Here is a 23,099-nt window from a genome sequence, read left to right on the forward strand (position 1 = left end):
TTCATCAGTCAATGTATTAAAGGTGAATCAAAGTGAAACAACACTGCACAGCGGTTTAGAGCAAAGTTTATTGGGAACACATTCAAATTCAGTTTATTCCAAATTAAAGTATACACTTGTACTACCAAACATATAGGTACAAAAGATCAGAGCATGTCTTTAGTATATTTTTTGATCGAAAACCCAAATATTACACACAAGTTTGTCATTAGAAAATATGTAATAAAAAAAAAAAAAAGTATAAAAAGACATCTCAGGTGCAAAGAACTTGCAAATCATAAGTTTCTTGGTTTTGTATTTGGTGGTGTGAGGCTGGTTTACACCGGTCGGTCCTGCAGCAGAGGGCAGTCGTCCGCAGCTCCCCGTCTGTTCAGAAGCTTCCAGAACATGGAGGCTCCGGAACTGACGTGAGCCCGGCTGTCCTGCAGGTCTTCAGCGATCAGCTCTTCCTTCAGAGGACGGTAGGACTTAAAGCGCCTGTTGAGTAAAGCACACAATCCAGGCAAGTTAATTCAATTGCACGTGCTTTACAGATAAAGCTCGTAATACTCTATGTTTTTATTATCTACCACATAATCTCAGGAAAAGAAGCCTCCAAGGAATACAACTCTTTAATCTCAGGTTTATAAATCACTAACATCCTGTCCAGTCAGGCCCCCTTCCAAAGCCACTCCCCAAAACATATAAATATGAACTTAAAGATATCATCATAAACATAAACAACTAACATGGCTATTGTCAGTACTCACAACTGTTAAGCTAGCAGCTAGTGGAAAAGCCCATTGACGAGCAATGCGTAGACAGGCAGGTAGTTGGCCCGTCCAATCATTACATTTGGGATGAATGAAATGATTAGATGGGCTTATAACAGTCATGTGACAGCCACAGATAATAATAATAATAATATAATAATAATTCGAATTTTTCAAAGAAATATTCAAAATGTTTTTGAAGAAGATTACCAGCCCTTTCTTTAAAATAAATATGTGCATAATTGTGCATTATGTGTATAAAAGTGATATCCACAAGTAAAGTTCAGTTCTTACCTATAAGAATATGCCACTATTCCGATTGCTAGAACGAGTACCAGGACCCCTAACACCATGCCGATGGTGCCAGGAGAGGACAGACCTGAACCTGAAACCAGGAGCACACCTTCAGTCAGCGGGATGAAGCAGAAACGAACTGGACTACTGTATGGCGGTGAAGTTGCGTACCTATGTCCACGTTGACTCTGGCACTGGTGACGGCTAAACTGACGTCGTTGGCCATGGACACGTTGATGCAATAGACACCAGAGTCATTGAAGAAGTGACGCAACACCAGCTGGCACTCTTTGGAGGGCTCCACCATGTTGCATGCCGAGTGAATCGGCCTCAAGCACTCTGCATCCAGGATCACGCTGCACACCTCTTTTGGAAGGCTGGAGGAAGAAGATGCCGCAGTGGGTCAGAATAAACAACAACATGCTTTTAAAGGATAGCTTGATAAAGTGTAGCGCAGCAGGGTTCACCTTCCCTGGCAGGTAACAGTGATATCCAAAACATTTCTGTTCATCTCTGGCGTTGTCATCACAGCATTGTCCATTTGTACGATCTCTACTTTTTCAATTCCCTCTGAAAACAAAGGCAAGAGGTCACTGACAGTCAACTCAAAGGTTTTCATTGTTTTCATTTGGCATGTTGCTGAACACATCGCTAATAAAAGGTGACTCACCGAACACTTCGATGCCCGTGCAGAAGGAGCCATAACGATAAATCCCGCAGTCGTCATCAGCATCCCTCTTAGCAACGACTACTACGGTAGCTTGGCCCGTCAGGGTCACTGTTTGCTTTGCACCTGCAGGAAATAAACAGAGCAAGGGAATTGGCCATTCTGCATAACGAGTGCTTTAAGTATATTTTGATGCTGATACTTCTGGATTTTTTTCTACCTCGGCTGGATTTATGAATAACATTTTAGATGAGCTATAACGTTTCTTACTTTAAAGTGTCCCTTGGATTGTAGTGTTTTGAAGAACCGTGAATAAATCAAATTATATGAGAAAAACTGAGCTGAACACTCTCAATCAGCATGCAAATCAGAATACAAACGATAAAGCACAACCGAGCATGTCATTTGTTTCTCACAAGGGCAGTGCTTCTTTAAAGATTTACATAACATTTACATTTAAGGAAATCGGCTGATGCTCCTATCTGTCTCATCAGCTGGTACCAACTCAGTATTTTCACTTTCACAGTACACACCTCAAGTGGGGATTAAACAAGTTATCTTCTGGTAAAATTATACACTTAATTATGTCCAACTATTTAAAGAGCGTACCTGTTCGCGCCTCATTGTTGGCTGGCATTTCATTGACGTGATTGACGGGGGAGGGAGTCTTGGCCACTGCGGGTGCATCTTGGGCCGGCTGAGTGTTGGCCGCAGTGGAGGCCTCATCCTCAGTGTTGTCCTCCTCTGTGTCTGAAGGAACCATGTTGACAGTCAGACCAGTGGCCTTGGTGGAGACCAGTATGGGGACAGCAGACGCCAGTGCAGCAGCTTTAACTACACACAGAACTGTTGAGTTGAGTCTGTGTTTCCATAATATGTACATGTGAAGCCGAGGTAATAAACGTGGCTACAAATACTGTGAAAATTGTTTAGCTTTTAAGGACAAAATAGATATTTCAGAAAGTATTTGCAACAGCTGAGCTGAGCATAAAGACTGGAAGCACACCGCTAGCCTGGTTGTACCTAAAGGCTGTACTCCCCAACCTAACACCTCTCATGCTCATGAATTAACATGTTACATGTCGGCAGTTTAACACCTGTTCTTTACCTGTGGTGCCCTTGTGAGGAGGTGGACCTGGGGCCTTGGTTGGAGGATCAACTGGTGGGTCGCAGGCCTTATCTGGGATGACCGCCTGGATCACTACCTGAGGCTTGAACGAGCCAGAGTTGATGTAGGTGTGAGTGACAGTCAGCTCTCTGGATATCAGGGCTCCGCTTTTATCCCCAAAGTCCCAGTTGAAGGTGACGTCTGCGTTGCTGAGGTACTGGCTGGGGTCGTGGAGGGTGATGGTGAAGGCTATTGCCCTGTTCTGGACAAAGCGCATGTCCCCGGCCATGATGTCGTTGACTTGGTCCAGGGAGACAGCGAAGGGAATTTGATCTGAGCAGAACACCAAGAAATGACGTAAACAAAAGGCTGTTTTTAATTTGAGCCAATCCTACTTTTACTATTAAAGGTATTTAATGGGTCATCTGCATTCTTTCAGTTAAATTGGTACACTTCATTGGATGGCTAACGTGGTTTCAAGTCTTTAAGGTAAAGTGTAGAACCCCTTTAAATGTACAAAGTAAGATAGGTATCTAAATCTTAATTGTTACCTAAGGAGGGTTTTAATTGTTTATCGACCCAATATACAACCTTACTTTCTTTTGTCTTTTAGTTTGAGCTGATCTTATGAATCTCTGAGTCATGTTTGGAAGAAATGCAGCAAAAGTGCCGTCTGAACCGTCCAGTGGAGAAGACGGGATGCAGTCCCACAAGCTAGAAACCCTTTTATGTTTGGTTATCTCTTCTATTTAAAAACGTGTATGAATAGTGGCTTTTAATTTGAGCCTATCTTTTCTATCTTTTCCTATTTTCTATCCGAAGGGTTGACAATTCCTTAAATTCTTTCAAGCAAATTTAAGAGGTGAGAGTGAGTCTCATGCAGAGGAGAATCAGTGTGTCAGTTTGTGGGTGTGAAGCTGCTTCAGTCTGTAAACTTTGTTTCTGCAGCTTTAGTTTGATGTCTAAATGCATGGAGTTCCTAACAAATTGGCCTCACTCTCTCTTCTAGAACTCGTCTCAAAGTGAAAGTAAAAATAAGAGCAGAGTAAATAGTGTAGGTCTCTGTATGTGTATATCTAGATGAATGAAGTTATCCCCCCGGATACTATTGTTGCCGTGAACATGTTCACTCGTTATACAACCACACTGAACAACGTTGAACTGCAAATTGATATAACCTTTCGTTTGGGAGCTTTCATACAACTATCCACTTATCACAGTGCAACCAGGAAGTGCAACAACTTGTCATGTGACAACTTACACTTTGTGACACTGCACATTTAGCCCCTTTATTATTTCAATGTTTGCTGAAAATGCATTGATATATCATTCAGTAACAATTGGGAATGAGGATTATATTTCACTTTTTCATAAAGTCCCCCATAACTCACCAGTGATGGAGAAATGAGTGGAGGCATATCCCAGAGGAATGAACTTCTCTTTGCTGCGGTAGTGGTAGATAACAATGTCCATGGTGTAGGAGCCCAGTGGGATGTCGTCTGTATCGATGGTCAGGGAGGAAGAGGAACCGTCTGCCACCTGCCAGTACTGACCTGCCAACCGAGTACCCAGAGTATATGAGATACACTTTGTGCCACTTCACTACAAATATCTATATGTTAAAATTCCAAACTTTTTGCCTGATGTGTTTCGGGTCAAAGCTTGATTGAAAAGATTAAACTGACATTACAGTATACACTTCACTTTTTAATATGACACTTTTTAGATATAATTGAAGCTTTGTGCTATAATGTATAAAACGTCTGAATCCCTAAACTAAAAATCATGGATTGTTAACTTCATGGATTTGTTTCTTACATGTAGGACACATGAGGGGATATAATCTGATCATATGTTTAGGCTCATACATAATCCTGGCTCAGGTTTCAGGTCATGCGCCTCAAGAAACTCTGTGACCATCAGAAAAGACGACAGCTCCACTCACTCCAGGTCTTCCAGACAAACACGTAGGCTGGCTTCTGGTCCTTCCTGATTGGAGTCCCATCAGGGAAAACAGCTTCCCAGTCCGTGTTCTGAGTTGGGTATACTGGCTCAGACTCGTGGTACTTTGTTCCTGTCACAGAAGCAAGAGGGTTGTGACTGTAAGAGACTGTGATACAGACATTTAGGAGAGTCTGCAGGCATGCAATATCTGTTTGAGGCTATGCTTAGCCACATGCTAATATATACTATCTATGAGTGTTTTGTAATAAGTCAAAACAGGTTTGACCCAGTGATAGGGCCAAATGTAAAGTTATTCCAATCCATCCTGAGGGAGACATTGATTTAATATATGTACTAACCCAACATGCATGTGCACCAAATTTCATGACAACCTGTAGTTGTTGAGATATCTCATTTGTGTGTGTGTGTGTGTTACCATTTACTGTGCAGTCTTCGGCCCAAACAACGTCCCCGTTATTCTGCACCTTCTGGCTGTGTGGGAACTCCAAGTCGATGGTGAAAGTAACTTTGGCTCCAGTCAGAGTCGGTGAATCGTTCCCCACATTGAAAGTCACTTTTCCACCTGGACGAAGTGTCACGTTTAAAGTGTCAATTAATTAGAGGTGTGTAAGAACATTTAATCACAATGTCCCAATATATTCTCTTTCTCCTGACTATATATTTGTTTTAATGGCCAAAACTTAACAAGACAAATAAAGTAAAGAAAATATGAGCATTTAAAAGCGATTATGCCAACAACATTTCATTAGATCTACCTTTCCAGGAGTCTTTGTATCGCTGGTCTCCATCTTTCCAGATTGGGTACATCTTATTGTTCCATGATGGATAACGAGTGAAACGGTTTCTGGGCTCTGAAACATCAGAAATGAACTGTGAACACTGCTCCTTGCACATGTATTGTCCAGCAACGCCTTTTGAGAACCTCACATTTTCAAATCACTTTTTTTTTTAAATCCTGGAAAGATCAGTTAATAATAATAATAATAATAATAATAATAATAATAATAATAATATTAGTGACAATCCTGCCTTCATAGACTTGAAATGAGTTCATGCCAATTAGTTTTTAATCTAGAGAGACATTTAATTAGTGCACTGCAGCAGACGTTTGAAACTTGACTCAACATACAGTTCAAGATAGAATGAGAATAAAGATTTAGGTTAAATAAATAAAAATGAATGATAATCATTTGTGTTGAATTAAATGTAGTTAGATTCCTGTTTTTAAAATAAAGTTGTTGTATCTTCATGTATTGACATATATATTTAGATTGCCTTTTCAGAGATTTACTTGTCGGTTTTACAGTTTCCAAAAACTCCATTGTTGGAAGTTCTGTTTTATTTTAACATATATTAGGTGTAATATTTACCACTAATGATTTGACAAAAGGTGAAAGTGAGTGAAGTTGTCCAGCGAGGCCCAAATGAGTTGAATGTAAATCTCTCATCCCTTCAATCCCTCTCATGTGAGGCTCAGCTGAGTGTGTGCAGGATTTTCATGACAGATTAACAATGTCACACGGTTGAGTTTGGATTAAACACAAAGGCGGATACCTGAGTGAATAAATTCAGCCTGTATTATTAATCGCTCAAATTTTTTTGTCTCCTCTTGTGGTTTCATTTCATGTTTTTCTGTTGGTTGAAGTGTGACAATGTAAAATGAAAGTTAATATAATCAATGCACAGGAGCAGCTGGAAAAATGACTCATTCCTCTTACTTGACATTCCATTTCTCCAAATATTATATATATTTATTTGTGCTTTAGATGTTGTTTCATCTGTTCATATTCCCCAGAATAACATCTTCAAGGCCGGTATGGAGATACATGATTATTATAAGTAGCAAAAACTCTTTCAATGCACACCTAATGCTTCATGTCATATTTGAAAGAATGTTGAACTTACCCTTTAAATTAAGAATAAAAGGATTAAGCTAAATCTACAAAGGTCACATTCTGTGTCATTTATATTCATGCATGGTTGAATAAAGAGGTCATGGGAAAAAAAACATGAAACTGGATGTTGAACTCGGATTGATAAGCAGAAAACAGACACAGTACTTTATTTAGTAGAACACTGGATTTACCTCCATGTTTGGAAATTACATTGTTGAATTGTGTTTGTTGTTGAAATGTAAAGTTATAGCCTCGTTATAACTTTGATTGACAACTCTGTGACTAACTGAATATTGTCTTTAAAAAAACAAATGTATGAAGATTAAAGAAAGTTCCTATACGTCAATGTGCTGGAACAATTCTGACAAAGAAAAATGCATTAAAAACAAAAGATTCTGACCAGAAATCTTTACAGAATAACATATTTAAAACTAACTGTGACATCATGTAATACAAAGTCTGTTTATGTTTTGGAAAGTAGTGATGAAAGGTAACTGATTATATGTTCCCAAGTACTTTACCGAAGTACTCATTTGAGATACTTTCCACAAGTATTTCCATTTCAACTCTTCACAACTTTTCAGAGAGAAATATTGTACTTTTCACTCACTTTTCACAAAACCTATGATCATCCAAAATATGACCCTCAAACTATCAAACAATATGCATAGAGTAGTTGAAATTAGCTTCAACAATAAAATTCTGCTTGCACATAAATGCATCACTAATAATAATCCAACAATATAATATCTACTAGTATAACACTCAATGGGGCAATTTTCCTTGTGATACTTTAACTCAATTGATCTAATAATACATGACATTTGAATGCAGCACTTTTACTTATACAGACATGTGAAACTCACAGTTACAGAGTCAAAATCTCCAAGAAATATTCACTCTGAAATAGTTTGTTATTTTAAAGATAGAAGATGTCTTTTCTGTACTTACTTGCCACAGTTTGTGAGGCCACTGCCAGAAACACCAACAGCACCACAGACGTCCACATTGTCAGAGCTCCTCCTCTGTATGAAATATCCCTTTTGTGAGCACCAGACAACAGGAATCAGGCTTTATAAACTGTGTGATGTTTGCCTTTTCTCCGATTATTAGTAGAAGAAACGCCTCCTTCCTCACAAAGCCCTGTAAACCTCCTCAAATCAGATTTTAGGGGCGCCTGGACTGGTTTATGAATGGTGTATTTACAATAAAAAGCACGTCTTGAGGATTAAAGTCGCAAATACCGTCAAGAAAGAAGCTCATAATCACATAACAAATGTTCAATTCCACATATTCTTTTGCATGCAACAGATTGGGTCATTCTTCCACCACTGAGTGTACTGTAGTGCAGTTATATCTGTGTAAATATGTGTTGTATCAGAACATCAAACTGGTGTATTTATTCTTTCTCATGCTGAATTGTAGGATCCTTATAGTTAACTTGTTTATTAAAGTCAATGTATCTTGACAACAATGCAAGGCCTCTATCAGAACAATACAAAACAAGACAAATGTATAAATGATTCATTAATATTAAATATACTTTTTAAAAGGTCACAAGGTGCAGTAACCTGAAATGTTGGGTCTTACGTGACAATTCCAGAAATCCCGTGATTTCAAATACAATATGCCTGGTCACCGAAATCTCTGCTAACAATCACCTGACACATTTTGGGCTGCCCGTCTAATTGTTCCTAATTATTTGCGGATTTACTTGGAAATTCATGTTGCTGCTGCTGATTTACTGCTGATTTAATCCATGAACTCTAAAAATAATATTTAAGTTATATAGGCTGATATACTTGAATGTGACGCTGTGAAGAAATATAGTGTCTTGAATATTAAAGTGTAAAGGGAAGTTGTTAATTTCTGGGTCATTAGAACAATAGGTCACACAGTATGCTCAGAGTGTGCTTTGGGGGGAAAAAGAGGGAGGAATGCAGCGTTAATGAGGATTATTGAAGCACTTGTGACTCCCTAAATTCATCCGGATTTGTCCTTCTACCACCCCCCACCCACCCAAGAACTATCAAGTGACTTTGTTGAAAGATTTTTTGTCTCCATTTCATATGTGCCAAACACATACAGTGTTTAAATTCATTTTTTAAACAATGTCAGCATTCACACCAAATCCTGTTCAGAACTGTTTCATCACGAACCATTTAACTCCCTTCAGGCATCAACATATATGTACAAGCCCATAATATGAATGAAAGCATACAGTAAAACGTGACGTCTCAGGTCTTTGGTTAAAAAATGCATCAGATAATGTGATGAAAATTAAACCTGGCAAAAGCTTCTCGTAAACTGTTTGATCAGCATGTCAGGTTGGTCGTGGCATAGCTACAGAGAGTAGAGGGAAAAAAACAGACGCAAAAATTTTATAAAACTATTAAATAACTAATTAACTAACTAACTAACTAGTGTTTACTTACTGTCATAACGTTTTTTTGCATTGTTGTATTGGTACTTTAACACAATTAAATACTTTTTGATTGTGAAAACCTGTTTGTTCTGTGGCCTGCAGTTCGTCAGTCCGTCCATCAGGCGGCGCTGTGAAATACAGCGAGGGAGAGCCGAAGTGTTCAGAAGGAGAGCCGCTCCAGTTTGATTGGAGGAAGTTTTTACATCAACAAAGAAAGATGGCCGAAGTGATAGAGTTGCAGAAACTGAAGGTTGGTAGTGCCATAAAAATGTATTTCTAACACACATACGGTGCTTTTGTTGGTAAATATTTCGTGGTAACCGCTGTTGGTTGTAATAACTTACCAGAGAGCGAAGTTAAAGAGCCGTTTCCGGTATAAAACGTGTCCGCCGGGAGTGAAGCCGAACAGCCGGCGTGTGTTCACGTTGTCCATTCAAACACGACGCGAAACGAGTCGACCGGACAAATATATGTTTACGAGCTACCGTAACGGCGAATAAGCCGCTGGGGAAGTTAACTTAGATTGTAACGTGTATTAAAAAATGTAAATGTTGCTCCCGATGTTAGATATAAAGTGTCCCGCCATATATGTCCGGGGTCCAAATAAATTAGCTACCGCACATCGGCTACCGGATGCGTTTGACCTCCATCGGTCACATTATTAATGTTTATTCCGTGTGTTTTTCGGGTTGTTCGGTTCACGAGCTGCGTGTAAAACTGCACGCGGTCCACTTTAAAACTACCGTCGCGTGGATGTTAAACCTAATCTCTTCCTCCTCGCGACCAGTGGTGGAAAGTAACGCTACAGTTCCGCTACTTGTATTTTACTCGAGTGTTTCCTTTTCATGGTACACTTTGTATACTTTGACTACATTTCAGATAATATTGCCCTTTTAGTTCCTATGCATGTATCCGAGTTACTTTTCATGTCGATATTTAACGTGTTCTCTCTTTTTTTTAAAAGGGTATTATTCATACTTAAAATATATTATGTAGTTACAATTTCCCCAAGCAACATTTTAATGCCTCTTACTTAAAAAAAAAAAAAAGTGTAATATGTATACAATATATATATATCACACTCGCGGGCTACTCAAGGTGTACTTTTGCATTTTGATACGTTAAGTACCGTTCACCACTGTACTTGAGTACTGTGAGTTACAGTGGATAATTCGCACATGTCACGATGAGCAGTTTTATTTTAGGACTACTTTGTACCAAATAATTTGTCCCATTTTAAAGTCGTCAACAGCAAAGCTTGGACATGTAATTGTACCTTTGTAACAATTGTAATTAAAAGTGCAGTTTCTCTTGTTTTAGCTTGCTGAGCTGAGGCAGGAGTGTGAGGCCCGAGGTCTGGACACCAAGGGAAACAAAGGAGAGCTCATCGCTCGACTGCAATCCTATCTGGATGAGCACGGTGAGGAGACATCCTTTACATTTAGACATGATGTAGGTTCCTGATTTTATAGTGGAACTGTGTCCTGTTCGTTGTCCTTTTTGGATTTAGAAGCACTGGTCGCTCCATCTAACTGTCTTTTCTTTGTCCTGTAATCCAAACAGAGGACGATGTGGACGTGGATGACGTGCTGGCAGAGGATACAGAGGTATTGTGATTGTTGATACTTTCACTTGCTCTCTCAGACTTCATTTTGTGAAATGGTGATGAATTTTTCCATTTTCCTTTTTAGGACTTCAATAAAGTTGAAGATGCCAACAATGTAAAAGACGAGAAGATTTCCGAGTCTACTGAGGATGAGCCGTAAGTTTATTTTCATTTAGTCTACAACAAACAAAAAAAACGAAATAAGCATAGTTACCAAAATGTTGCATAGTATTGTTTATCTATGTGCCAAAAACTGCATTTCTTCACAAGACTACTTGAGGCTGGCTCCGAAAGAAAGTCACACTTCACAGACTCTCCTGTTAAAATTCCAAACTTTACAGCAGAAATAGACATCACGTTTATAGCCTGGTACAAAAAACTGTTTTGGTCTCTAGAGCTTATCTCCCCATTTATGACAACTCTTTGGGGGTTGGCATTTTATATAACCTACCCGTTGAAATTCTTTCAAGGCTTAAAGTTAGGGAATATTTTCGGGTGTGGACCCTTGACGTTTTAGGTGGGTGGATTGTCAGATTGCATGCTGTCTGCTCTGCAGCGTCACCCGAAACCGCCTCGGCTCCACCAGTTATCCACCTCTTTGTCCATTTTCAGAGATAGGCCACTGCCAAAATGGCGGCGGGAGTAGCAACCCACTTTGAGCTTCACAATGGCTCTTCACAAACCTATGGGCAATGTCACGGAGATGACCGCCTTAGTTTAGTCTATGGAAGCAATAGTCTTTAACCTAGGATCAGGCTTTGTGACTGAAATTCATGTAATGCTAAATCTTCTCTTTATGTTGTTTCAGACCTGCTGATAAGAAGGTGGTGAAAATAGCTCCTCCATCATCTTCCGGTGAAGTACGTATGACGTGGTTGCATGCACTCATAATCTGATTTAGAAGCCTTCATTCTGCATATCATAATATTAAAATCAATGTCATGTGTGGAAGTAATATCTGTGTGTGTAGGTGTAAAACCGTAGTACTCATAATAAAAGATAGTTTATTCCTTTGCCAATATTGATAATCTGAACCAACACCTTTACTAACGGCTTGTTGTGTTTTTAAATCTGACTTTGTTGAGCAGAGACTACAGAAGAGGGCAGAACGTTTCAACATGCCTGCAACAGCTGAAAGCAAAAAGGCCATACGTGCAGCAAGGTAAGTCTTAACCGGGATCCTCCTCTGAGTGTCTTTTTAAAGGTACTTACAGCTTATTGCAATTTGTTTTGGGTAACGATAACATTGTATTCACTGAGGTCCTTTCTGGGATTTGTGGATTGATCGAAACTGGTATTAAACAAAACCTTTGTTAATTAAACTTAAACACAGCAATACAACTTTAGCTTCAAAACTTGCTGCTTATTATTTGTTGAAAGATACTTTGACATAAACCCGGAAAGTAAACTGACTCAAGTCCAGAACAAACAGAAAGTGCAGCACATTCAGTTGCAGAAGAAAAAAACAATGCTTCTGTTTAAATACTAAATCTTCCCTTTTATTGGAAAATACATATTCTACATTGTGACAAATTTACTCCTTTAAAAAAAATATATATATTATTGACACTTTAGGAGGTGAAGGAAAAATACGACCTATAACACCAGTAGAGTGAACCTGTACACTAAGAAATAAAGGTCTATGCCCTACACATTACAGCATCAGTCAAGTTGGTATAAACTTTATTAATACCTGAAGTAAATGCACTATGCCATGTTGAATTGATTATAATCCTTTTCTTCAGGTTTGGTGAATCCACCGAGAACACCAGTCCCGCTGCAGGTCTGTAGTCACTCTTTGCTCTTTTACTTCTGGCTTTCTATGTTGTGAACTATTGTTGAACTGTTTCCTGGGATTTAAACAGGATTACTTTCCAGGAATACATCAGTCTTTGTTTGAGATTTCTCACCATAAGTGAAGTTTAAAATACCAGCATCTCAATTCCCAGCCTTCAAATGTATAGCAAACGCAATACCTTCATAGTACTTGGTCAATATGTAGTTTTACCGTGTTTTTCATGAAGTTGTGTTAACGGTCTTACTGGCTTCTACCTGCTGCGTCTCACCACACAATCCTAATACTCTGTCTCCCAAACAGGTGTTGTTGCGAACAATAAAGCTCCTGTAAGTGTTGCATCATTGACACATTTAATTAATTACTCCAGTTAATGAGATGATATTAATTGAAAATGTTTTTTGTGTCTCGTGAAGGTGAACGTTGATCAGCTGAAGAAGAGAGCAGAACGATTTGGCATAAACGTTTCTTCCGTTTCACAAAAGGTGAGTCGTATGAGCTAGGACTGGGCACATTTATAGGTCATTTCATATCACAATATAGCAGGCTTTCTAGTAATTCAATAAGTAAATGGTCTATATAGGGGAACCACATGGTTTAGTATACTATTGTGTTTATGATATACTTGACAAATGAAAAGAAGAGTTTTATTTTAATTAAGTGCAAAATAATTACAATTTTGTTGTTAGTTATTAATTCATGATTCCAATTGAAAGACGATAAATGATCATATTGTACATAGCCCTACTATGAGCTTCAATTCATGGTTTATTTATATTCTAATGTTGACGGTTCAAATTGTTTCTGTCCTTTTGGTGTCCTACATTTGGCTTTAAATAGTATTTTTGTTTTTTGCAGATTGAAGAGGATGAAAAGCTGAAGAAGAGAAAGGAGAGATTTGGGGTCTCAGCAGGCGCCACTGCCGGTGCCGCGGCAGGTTCAGCTGAGGTTGAGGTGTGGTTTTTTTTGCATTTTTGTTGTTGTTGTTGTACACTATATTTAAGTTCATTACATGTAAACAGACCAGAGGGAATGAAAAAGGAGCGATTTGGTTTTAATATCACGGTTTTCTTTTTTATCTTTTTCTACAGGCAAAGAAAATGAAGCGTGCTGAACGATTTGGAAAAGAGTGAATACTGTTTTAGAGACTTTCTTTTTCTTTTCTTTTTTGTAAAGCATTTTCATTACTGCACACAGAAATCCCTGAAGATGACACATGTCACTAATAGGATTCATGTAAATCAAAGGTATAATTAAATGCTAAGATACATTTGTGAGTTGTAACATTAAATGGTTTTGGAAAAGAATTATTAAAAAAGCTCTAAATTATTTACTCAATGTCAGTGGATAATGTAAATTAGAAAAACTTTAGTTTTAATTTAGGAATTAGAGGTGTTTATAAAATGCATGGTAAGTAGCATGTGTGTAACAGGGGCTTTGTTTTTCCCCTCTACTAAATGCTCTTCACTGTTTTCTGAGCTGCAATGAAGTCCATTTATCAGCTGCTTCACAGTAAAGGCCTTCCAGCTGTTTAGGATAATTAGTTATCCATGGGTCAGGTGACTCTTTACAGTATAATCTTAAATCGTGGTGCATTAAACCACTCAAAATGTCGCACGTTGAAAGCAGGGACTGCATTTACTGTGAAGCAGCTGTCGGAAGCAGTCTGAAGATCTGTGCTTGATAAAAGATTTCTTAAATCTAGATTGAAACATTGGAGACTTTTTTTGTGAGCTTGTTACTTTAAATTGACTTACAGTTGTGGCAAAGCATTGTAAAGACGAGCAGGTCAGATACTAAAATCAAACTAACAGTATGCAGGAGCTGAAAACCATCCTGGTGTCTAAACATCCTCATTATTATACAAGCAGCAAAAAAAATGGGAAGTTTTGGTCATTGGAAATAAAAATGTGTTTAATACATTACAACAGACCAAGAAAATAAAACAAAATTCTAACAAGACAATTATTTAGTTTGTTAGTTGAAAGAGTACAAGGTAAATCCTTTATATTTGTTCCTTGTACGTAATGCAATTAAACAACCCTTTTTCTAATGATCCATTCAAATTATTTTACTCACCTAATTGTATTTATGATATGAATTTAATTATACTTTTGATTGACCGCCTATTTTTGTGTTTTCTCTTTGGAAATCCATTGGTGCACTGCTTCAGTTATCTGTCCATTTTATAACATTTTGTGATTTAAAATAAATTGTTTTCAAATTTTTGACATCTGCTTCATTTGACTCTTTTTTGTTATTAAAACTACGGTATATGTATCTTTATTGTACCCACTTGGAGTTTGTTATAGAGAGTCTTTAACTTGTCTTTATGAAGAGAAAGTTCAATCTTCACTTAAGTACTTGAGTAATAATTTGTCACAAGTAGCATTCTCATCAGTACTACGACTGTCATGAATCCTTTTGGCATCGTAGATCTGAGGAAGAAACATTCAGTGTGAACATTCATAAAAGTAGGCATGGGTTCTTTGATATTTTTAATACTTTTTTGAAAACAATTGCTTGCTCAAATATAACGCATTTACAATTTGATCACAATACTAGATTTGGAAATTGAATTGTTAGTGAGCTGTCAGCAGTGCAAATTAACCATGAAGTGTTTATTATAAAGATTTAAGACGTTTTACTTCAAAACCAAAGGACTTTGCTCCTGAGAAACGTGAGTTACTTTGGGCTCAACTGATGCAGAAACATTCCTGCTGTGCATCTCACTGAACTGTTGTGGGCCTGGATCTTAAACAATTGCAGTAAATGTTGCTTTTGAATTTGTACAAATAAATATATTTCTAAAATGCTGCATGGTTAGATTATACGGTTACATTTAATTTATATTAGAAGTTCTGTCACAATGTACTTTTGTGGATATGAATTTATCGAAAGTACTGTTTTTGTTTCATGTTCCAGACAAAAAAAACAAAGCGCACCTCTGGTATTTTAATTTGCACTCTTTCCTATTTTACGAGAAGAAAGATAAATGAAGTTATATCTTATATTATCCTGCAGTTTAGAATGACATCTATCAGTAATTGGAGGAGCAGTTGAGCTGGCCTCTCTGGAGACCTCCTTCATATATATGACCCCTGCTGGTCGTCAAGGGAATTACACCAATGTTACTAACCGGTGTATATATAAATATAAATATAAGTAAATATATATATATATATATATATATATATATATATATATATATATATATATATATATATATATATATATATATATATATATATATATGTACTTATATATATATATATATATATGACCCCTGCTGGTTGTCAAGGGAATTACACCAATGTTACTAACCGGTGTGACGTAGGGTTCCTGTGACGCGCAGAAATTTTAAACTATCGTCCTTCTCAGTGATGGCGGCTTCGTTTCGTTCTCTCCCTGCAAGCTGTAATAACAAATGGTACTACACACGACAACAGATCGACAACAGCCCATCTCGGCGAGCTGGACTTGATCCCGACAAGGAGCTGTCCTACAGACAACAGGCGGCGAACCTGCTGCAGGACATGGGACAGCGGCTCAACGTGTATCTTTTGTCGAGCAACGACTTGCGTCTCACGGAGCAGACACTAGCTTAGCTAGCTAGCTAGCTGGCGAAGTTTAGCTTCTCGTGAAGCCGGTTGCGCAAAGAGCACGACCTGTGTTTTGTTATCGTGTTCAGTTCGAGGGTTTTTCGGTTGTTTTGTCACGTTTCACGCGATGGTTCTGGATTTTTACTACGTTAACGTTGGCGTGCAGCTTGATCTGAGAGCGGCGCAGTTAAACCGGAGCTGCGCAGGCCTGTGTGGTCGGCAGGCCTTCAGGACGGTAGCTTTAGCTTCACCGCTTACTCTGGACGTTTGTGAAGAAAAGGTAGAGCTTTAGTGGACCAACTCTCTTCAGAAACAGTGTTTTTAGTTTGTATAAGTGTTGAAATATTCTATCTACTGAGCCAACCCTTGTATTTGTTTAAATAGCGGCTACGGTTGGAAGCTAGCTAGGGTTTCTGTTTGTTTGTCACTAACATGATATTGAGTTTTAGTTAAACCTCTTAAGTTGTGTTATTTCACATGTAGACCAATGATCCCTTGTCTTATACACTATGTACAATAATGCCGATGTTGCGATCTGTTCGTACTGTTTGCTACATTGTCCTTAACCAACATGTATCAGGTCTCAACTTACAATAAACACAGCCATCGTGTACATGCATCGATTCTACATGGTCCAGTCGTTCACCAGATTTCACAGAAATGTAAGTATTGATGTCACCTGAAGTCCCAGATACAGCTGTTGGTACTTGTGTTGAATCATTTTAATCAACTTGTTTTTGTTTTCCCTCAACAGGTCATTTCTCCTGCCGCACTTTTCCTCGCTGCAAAAGTCGAGGAGCAGCCCCGAAAGCTGGAACATGTTATCAAGGTGGCCCATGCATGCCTCAATCCTCAGGATCCTTCACCAGATGTACGCAGTGATGTAAGTGTTGGGCTGTTGTCAAAATTGCCTGCAATTGTGCTCTGTCTTCTCGTGAGCTTACCTGGTGGGGTAGAGTTTTCATCTCCACAATACTAAGACTGAAAGGGAATTTATTGTTTCATCAGTAGAACTTGTGAGGATTGATATTGGTTTATTAATTTGACTGAATATTTAATGCTTCAATGCTGATGCTCTGCTATGAAATGTCTTTTGGCAATAAGTTAACCGCTGAGCTTTCTTATTTATTCTTGCTTCACATTGGATTCAAACTGGGTTAAAAAAAACTTTACATGGTGTTTTGTGATGAGCCACTTTAGGTGAGGGGTAGACGATCTGACGGTTTTAGATTGTGATCGAAAACGTCCACACTCTACTTTTCAAGCGAATTGCAAATTGTGGTATTTATTGTCTTAAATGTTTTCTTCACATATCCTCATTGACCAGTGGAACAGCACTATGTGAGCAAGCCATTAGAGTGATACGGCTCAATAGATGACTACCATATCCTTTTAGATATTGTAAACCATGCAACGCAAGTTATAGCTAGCGGCATGGCGGATGTCGGCAGGTGGATTATCGCAATGTCTTTAGATCACGCGATACTCACAGGATCACATATCGCAAGAGACATACATTTGATCCAGAGTGATCAGTGTCCTGTGATGAGCTAGTGGCAGCTATGGGTGTGGTTTAGGCGTGCAAGACAATACTGAGAGGTGACTGTTTGTTCAAAACAACAATGGCGGCTCCTGAAGAAGTTAGTGTAGAGGCTGCAATAGTATCTGGAATATCTGAACTGGAGAGTATTTCTTTATCGCAAGAAGAGGAAGGAACGGTACTGAAGACTTTTCTCAATGGAAAAGACACGCTTCATTTAACTGAGATGGTCCCAACATATTTAGTGAAGGATATGCTTCCATTCAAAACTTTTCACAGTGTTGGATTTAAATCGCTGGTGAAAACTTCAGATCATACGTATGAACTGCCAAGCTTGAGATTTTTTTTCCAATACTGAAATCTAATATTGTTATTTACATCATTTTATTTTTTACAGATTTATTGTTGTTGTTATTGTTGTGATAATTTGCTTTTTTCCTTATCTGCATTTTGAGCACTTGCAAAGTGGTATTTTATGATGTTTTATTTTGGCTTCTGTTTATAACTTCAAATCAAACTCTGCTTTTAACCACCATTTTGAAACCTGTGTATTATCTTGTGCAGTGCAGTAATGCGATAGCGCAAATGGAGATTGGGATATATTTTTTGGGGCCGGATCTCACCACCCCTACCTCAAGTGTTGTTCCCTCTCGATACATGGTTCAAAGCAAAAGACAAAATATATCCCAGTGTCTGTGTAGGTTTTCAGTGACCAAGATTATGTGATGTGATACTTATCTGTGAGGCTCTGTTAGCTCTACATGAAAGGTGGGTTTGATGTGTTTGACAACGGATGGAGGCCTCCCAGTGAGTAACGTGCCTGTCTCCTCAACCTCAGGCCTACCTGCAACAAGCCCAAGACCTGGTCATTCTTGAGAGCATAATACTACAGACCTTGGGTAAGTTGGGAAGGAAAAACCGGGTCCCTTGATTTCCCTCCAGAAATCTAACCTGTTTAACTTTTGTCCACAGAAAGCACATGTTAGCAGCACAGGAAAGAGACATTTATGCCTAATATTAGCATGCACTGTTGCATTACAGTGTTTCTGCTTTTGTTTCTATTATGTCCATAACTTTTTACATTCCCCACCCCCTTTTTTTTTTTTTTCTTTTCTTCTTGTCGACATATTTTTACGCCATTTGTTTGAGGACTCTGTGACGAATCTCTGCATCCTGAACAATGGCTTTTAGTATGTTTTCTCACTGGATTAATCTTTTCCCATGTTTTCAAGCTTGTAGGCAGTTGAAGAAGAACTTGTTTTAAATGAAAAACACCAAATTGTGTGTTTTTTATTTTTATTTTTTTATTATTAAACAAGAGTCCGTGTCATGCAAGAGTTGGGAAACCTCAATTGTATCGGCATGCTTTTAATATTTTTTCACATTCGTCTGTTTTCACATCGTCCAGGTTATTATTGGAAGAGCTCATGCAAACTTATATTCCAAGTTAATCTCTGCAGCACTTAGATTGGTATAACAGTAATATTTTTCTGTTTTTCAGGGACTTGAATGAAATCTGTGGTGCATATGTTAGTTTGACTTCTGCATTTCATTTATCGAGCCGTGTCTCTTTTTGTCCCTTTTTTATTTTTATTTTTTATTACAGCTTTTGAAATCACCATTGACCATCCTCATACTCATGTTGTCAAGTGCACTCAGCTTGTCAGAGGTGAGCATTAACTCTTCAATTTTGCAACATTGTTGGTTTATTTCAGCATAATAGGAAGTGTGCATATTACTTGATTAATTCGCAGGTTTTAAGTGTTTTTTTTTGCTCTATTGTTGTTCCAGCGAGTAAGGATCTGGCTCAAACATCATACTTTATGGCAACTAACAGGTATATTCACAGTTCACTGTAAAATATTAGCTTCTGTAGTTTTTGGATATGAACAGTAAAATGGAGCACCATATTTTGTGGATATTGTGTACAATCCTCTAACTCAATATGTCTGCGCTCTCTTCTTTCTCTTTATGTTTCTGTTTTGTATTGCCTTCTGGGATGTATCCGGCCACGTAGTCTGCACTTGACCACGTTCTGCCTGCAGTACAGTCCGCCGGTTGTGGCCTGTGTGTGCATCCACCTTGCCTGCAAATGGTCCAACTGGGAGATCCCTGTGTCTACTGACGGCAAACACTGGTGGGAGTACGTTGATCCCACAGTTACCCTCGAGCTGCTGGATGGTATGTGCTGTAAATGACCTCGTAATTCAGATAATTTAAAGTACTCACAGTAAAAATGTGTATGCAAATGAACTATAAGTCATACATCAGATTGTGCTAAAGTTTCTTAACTTCCTCCAGCTGATCTTGTCTTCTCTTCTCCATAACTTATTTCAGAGCTCACACACGAGTTCCTGCAGATTCTGGAGAAAACACCCAGTCGGTTGAAACGGATTCGCAACTGGAAGGTACTTTATTTTTCTTCCCCCATTTCTCGTCATTGACCAAATTAGTACAGCCAAGACATCCTGCATTAAGTGTTTATCAATCGTAATGACTGAACTGTTCTCGGCTCCCAGGCTGGAGGTCAGACACCAAAAGCCAAGCCAAAGGTTCAGGAGGACGGAGACCAGAGGGACGCCATGATGAGCATGATCTCTATGGCCTCATCAGAGAGCACTGTGGCAGGCTTGATGAGCCTCTCGGCTCCACCTTCCGCCTCCTCTTCCTCATCCATCGGTGACAAGGACGGGGGTGAACCTGGCAGTGCTCCGACTTGGAGTGGAAAAGGTCAGACTGGTTGTGAGCTGCAGCCCAACAACGAGGTTCACGCTCCAGCCAAGGTGTCGCTGAGTGAGTACCGGGCCAAGAACGCAGATGTCCTGGCTGCCCAGAAGAGGAAGCTGGAGAACATGGAGGCCAGCGTAAAGAGGGACTATGCCAATGCTGCCCAGGCTCTCATTGGTCAGCAGCAGAGGAAGGAGAAGCCGCAGCATCACCAGCAGTCCAGCTCGTCCTCGTCTGACATGTCCAATCCGTCGCCCATTATTTTGAAAATCCCCCTGGAGAAGGAGAGGCACGAGAGGACCTCTCTCAAAATGCGCTTGCCTCTTGCTGGGGGGGGAGGAGGCAGCGGGCACAGTGGCGGTGCCCGGGGTCAGGAGCAGGACATCAAAGTTCGAATACGAGTGCCTGAGAAGCAAAGAGGAAGTTCAGGAGAGGAGGGAAAGAGTAGGGACAAGCACAGAGAACGGTCTAACCACCACCATAATCACCACAATCACCACCATTCCTCTTCTACCGGTGCTTCACTCTCCTCTTCACACAAACATTCATCTAGTTCTAGTGGGACTGTTGGAGGCAGCAAGAAAGTCCCCAGCGACTCCTCTAGAACAAGCTCTTCATCCTCTTCTGCGTCACGTAAGAGGACGCACTCCCAAGATCCCACAGCAGGCACTCACCCTGTCTCTAAAGTCAGCAAGTCCTCTAGGAATCCCTACCAGCTACCCTCCCTGTCTTCCTCCTCTGGGCAAACTCTCGGGCATGGCTCCGACATTCTCCCTGTCCTGGGTCTCCCCCACCACCAAGGGAGCTATCTCCACTCCAAAGGCGACAAGACGGACACTAATGGGCACGGTGCAGCGGGGGGAGCCCAGTCGAATGAATACCAGGACACGTTTGAAATGCTGAACTCACTTCTGAGCGCACAAGGGGTCCAACCATCCCAGCCGTCCATGTTTAACTACAGATCCCAATATGGGGAATACCGGTACAGTGGTGGCTCCAGAGGGAACAACCCCAGGCCCCCACCCCTCCCTTCAGAACCACCTCCCCCACTGCCGCCATTACCCAAATAAGTTCCTGATCATGAGATGTATTATGTACATTTTCCTTGACATCCATCTTGTTACATAAGTATTGCAGATTTTTATTTTGGGTTTTAACGCACCCAACATTTTTAAAGGTTTCAGTGTGACAGCAGTGAAATGTACCGGTAAAATAAATGAGTATTCAACTTTATTATTTTTACACCTTTTGGGCAATAATGAGTGGCTTTAAAAGCTTGCAAAATGTGAGGAAGAAAAAACAGGAAAGTGTAGATTTTTTTTTTTAGCTCTTATGTTAAACTCAAATGAAATGTAATATTGGGACCTGGTATTCTTTGCGTCACTGTTTTGGAAGAAGTCATTGTCTTGAAATCATGAGGAAACTAAAAGATTTTCATCACACACCTGTTAGGTCTTCTTTCCGATTGTCTTTTTATAATGTTTTTATAGGATGTTATTTATTGAATGCTTTTTTTAAAATGGCCCTCCTTTTTATATATATTTTTTTTTTCTCCTTTTTTTCCCTCTTTTTTTTCTTCTATGTTTTCCCTCTGGTCTTTTTGGGCAGAGGGAAATTACTTCATCAAGACTGTATAGGCTAGTTTGAGAGTGCATGTCTCCAAAGCCGTCTTTTTTTTTTTTTTTTTTTTCAAACAGCCATAACCCAACAGAAATGTGAGAGCCCTGGTGTTTTTTTCATTATTTGGTAATAAGCTTGTACAAAGACTGTAAAATGTTTAAAACAAACATGAAATATTTTTTACATTTTGTTATGGAAAAATTGCAAAAAAAGATGTAAATTAAGAAATCTTGTACTTTTGTTTTTAGATTTTCTGTGTTGCAGTCATTGTTTTAAATGGTTGTAAAATATTCATATTCAGTTCTCTAATTATTACACTAATGGACAAAGTTCATACCGAGGATATATATCTATGGTTTTATCAAAGGGTTCAAACATATCTACACAGTATGGTCACAATGAAGGAACTGCCAACAACAACAAAAATCCCTCTCAAGAAGAAATGTGAGTTTTTAATGTAATGTAATTAGCACATGTTAATCTGTTTCCTCTGGCCAACCAGTCTTTTTGGAAATAGGCCCAATGTATCGACATACACCCTTCTAAATGGTGTTGACAGCAGCGTCCTGAAACTGCCAGAAAGTAAACATTGTAGCTGCTGGTGCTCACCTACTTTTAATTAATTGAATTTGTGTTAAAAGAAATAGTGAAAGAGGTGCTACTTGTTGGCAAGAGAATCGGGTATCATCTGTACATTTAATTCATACTAAGCTTTATGTGGTTTTAATTGTATAGTATTACTGCTCTTAACCTGCTTTCTTTTATCAGTTCATAATCAACTTTAAAAAAAGTGAACTTTATTTCATTCGGTATAGACATACAGGTACATACATGAACGATTACCTCTGTATTTAACCCATCCTAAGAATTTCAGAAGCAGAGGGCTGATGTAAAGCGCCCGGGAGCAACATGGGTTTCGGTGTCTCGCTCAAGGTCCCTTTTGACATGCGGACAGTAGCAGCTGGGGATCGAACCCCCCTACTTTCTGGTTCAAGCATCACCCGCCCAACCGTAGCTGCCCTCAGAAAAATATTTATTTTAGACAGTTCAAAGTAATGCAGTACAACAAATCATTAGCCATACAATTGTAATATATTTTTGTT

General features: G+C 39.1%; 3 protein-coding genes across 4 annotated transcripts; 2 read left to right on the forward strand and 1 right to left on the reverse strand.

Moving 5' to 3' along the window:
• Positions 1-266: 266 nt before the first annotated feature.
• On the reverse strand, positions 267-9,906 carry pmelb (premelanosome protein b). Its single transcript, XM_034536193.1, has 13 exons — positions 9,451-9,906; positions 7,633-7,721; positions 5,542-5,637; positions 5,202-5,348; positions 4,767-4,895; positions 4,213-4,374; positions 2,822-3,154; positions 2,323-2,547; positions 1,717-1,839; positions 1,514-1,616; positions 1,218-1,423; positions 1,047-1,137; positions 267-477 (listed from the first exon to the last, which is right to left on the reverse strand). Exons 1-13 carry the CDS (start codon positions 9,537-9,539, stop codon positions 318-320), a joined length of 1,953 nt encoding a protein of 650 aa, XP_034392084.1. The 5' UTR covers positions 9,540-9,906; the 3' UTR covers positions 267-317.
• sarnp (SAP domain containing ribonucleoprotein) lies at positions 9,243-14,387 on the forward strand. Its single transcript, XM_034536196.1, has 11 exons — positions 9,243-9,356; positions 10,427-10,526; positions 10,670-10,713; positions 10,798-10,868; positions 11,521-11,572; positions 11,801-11,874; positions 12,458-12,495; positions 12,811-12,836; positions 12,924-12,992; positions 13,366-13,461; positions 13,599-14,387. Exons 1-11 carry the CDS (start codon positions 9,324-9,326, stop codon positions 13,638-13,640), a joined length of 645 nt encoding a protein of 214 aa, XP_034392087.1. The 5' UTR covers positions 9,243-9,323; the 3' UTR covers positions 13,641-14,387.
• Positions 14,388-15,807: 1,420 nt separating this feature from the next.
• Positions 15,808-22,286, forward strand: ccnt1 (cyclin T1). Of its 2 annotated transcripts, none has more exons than XM_034537212.1 (9): positions 15,808-16,063; positions 16,690-16,771; positions 16,864-16,992; positions 18,488-18,548; positions 19,256-19,318; positions 19,432-19,486; positions 19,667-19,830; positions 19,987-20,057; positions 20,169-22,286. In XM_034537212.1, exons 1-9 carry the CDS (start codon positions 15,891-15,893, stop codon positions 21,444-21,446), a joined length of 2,076 nt encoding a protein of 691 aa, XP_034393103.1. In that variant the 5' UTR covers positions 15,808-15,890; the 3' UTR covers positions 21,447-22,286. The 2 variants fall into 2 exon arrangements, with proteins under 2 accessions (XP_034393103.1, XP_034393104.1); XM_034537213.1 differs by having other exon boundaries at positions 19,441-19,486.
• The last annotated feature ends 813 nt before the right edge of the window (positions 22,287-23,099 follow it).

The sequence above is a fragment of the Cyclopterus lumpus genome, chromosome 7 (genome assembly GCF_009769545.1).
Source record: "Cyclopterus lumpus isolate fCycLum1 chromosome 7, fCycLum1.pri, whole genome shotgun sequence".
Taxonomy (NCBI): Eukaryota; Metazoa; Chordata; class Actinopteri; order Perciformes; family Cyclopteridae; genus Cyclopterus; species Cyclopterus lumpus.

Coding starts and splice junctions, on each gene's coding strand:
- pmelb (XM_034536193.1), bottom strand. CDS start 9,539: ATGGACAACGTGAACACACGCCGGCTGTTCGGCTTCACTCCCGGCGGA. Junction 5,638..7,632: donor GGCCTCACAAACTGTGGCAA/GTAAGTACAGAA, acceptor CTGATGTTTCAG/AGCCCAGAAACCGTTTCACT. Junction 1,617..1,716: donor CACGGGCATCGAAGTGTTCG/GTGAGTCACCTT, acceptor CTTTGTTTTCAG/AGGGAATTGAAAAAGTAGAG.
- ccnt1 (XM_034537212.1), top strand. CDS start 15,891: ATGGCGGCTTCGTTTCGTTCTCTCCCTGCAAGCTGTAATAACAAATGG. Junction 16,064..16,689: donor ATGGGACAGCGGCTCAACGT/GTATCTTTTGTC, acceptor AACATGTATCAG/GTCTCAACTTACAATAAACA. Junction 16,993..18,487: donor CACCAGATGTACGCAGTGAT/GTAAGTGTTGGG, acceptor CCTCAACCTCAG/GCCTACCTGCAACAAGCCCA.
- sarnp (XM_034536196.1), top strand. CDS start 9,324: ATGGCCGAAGTGATAGAGTTGCAGAAACTGAAG. Junction 10,714..10,797: donor TGCTGGCAGAGGATACAGAG/GTATTGTGATTG, acceptor TTTCCTTTTTAG/GACTTCAATAAAGTTGAAGA. Junction 10,869..11,520: donor GAGTCTACTGAGGATGAGCC/GTAAGTTTATTT, acceptor ATGTTGTTTCAG/ACCTGCTGATAAGAAGGTGG.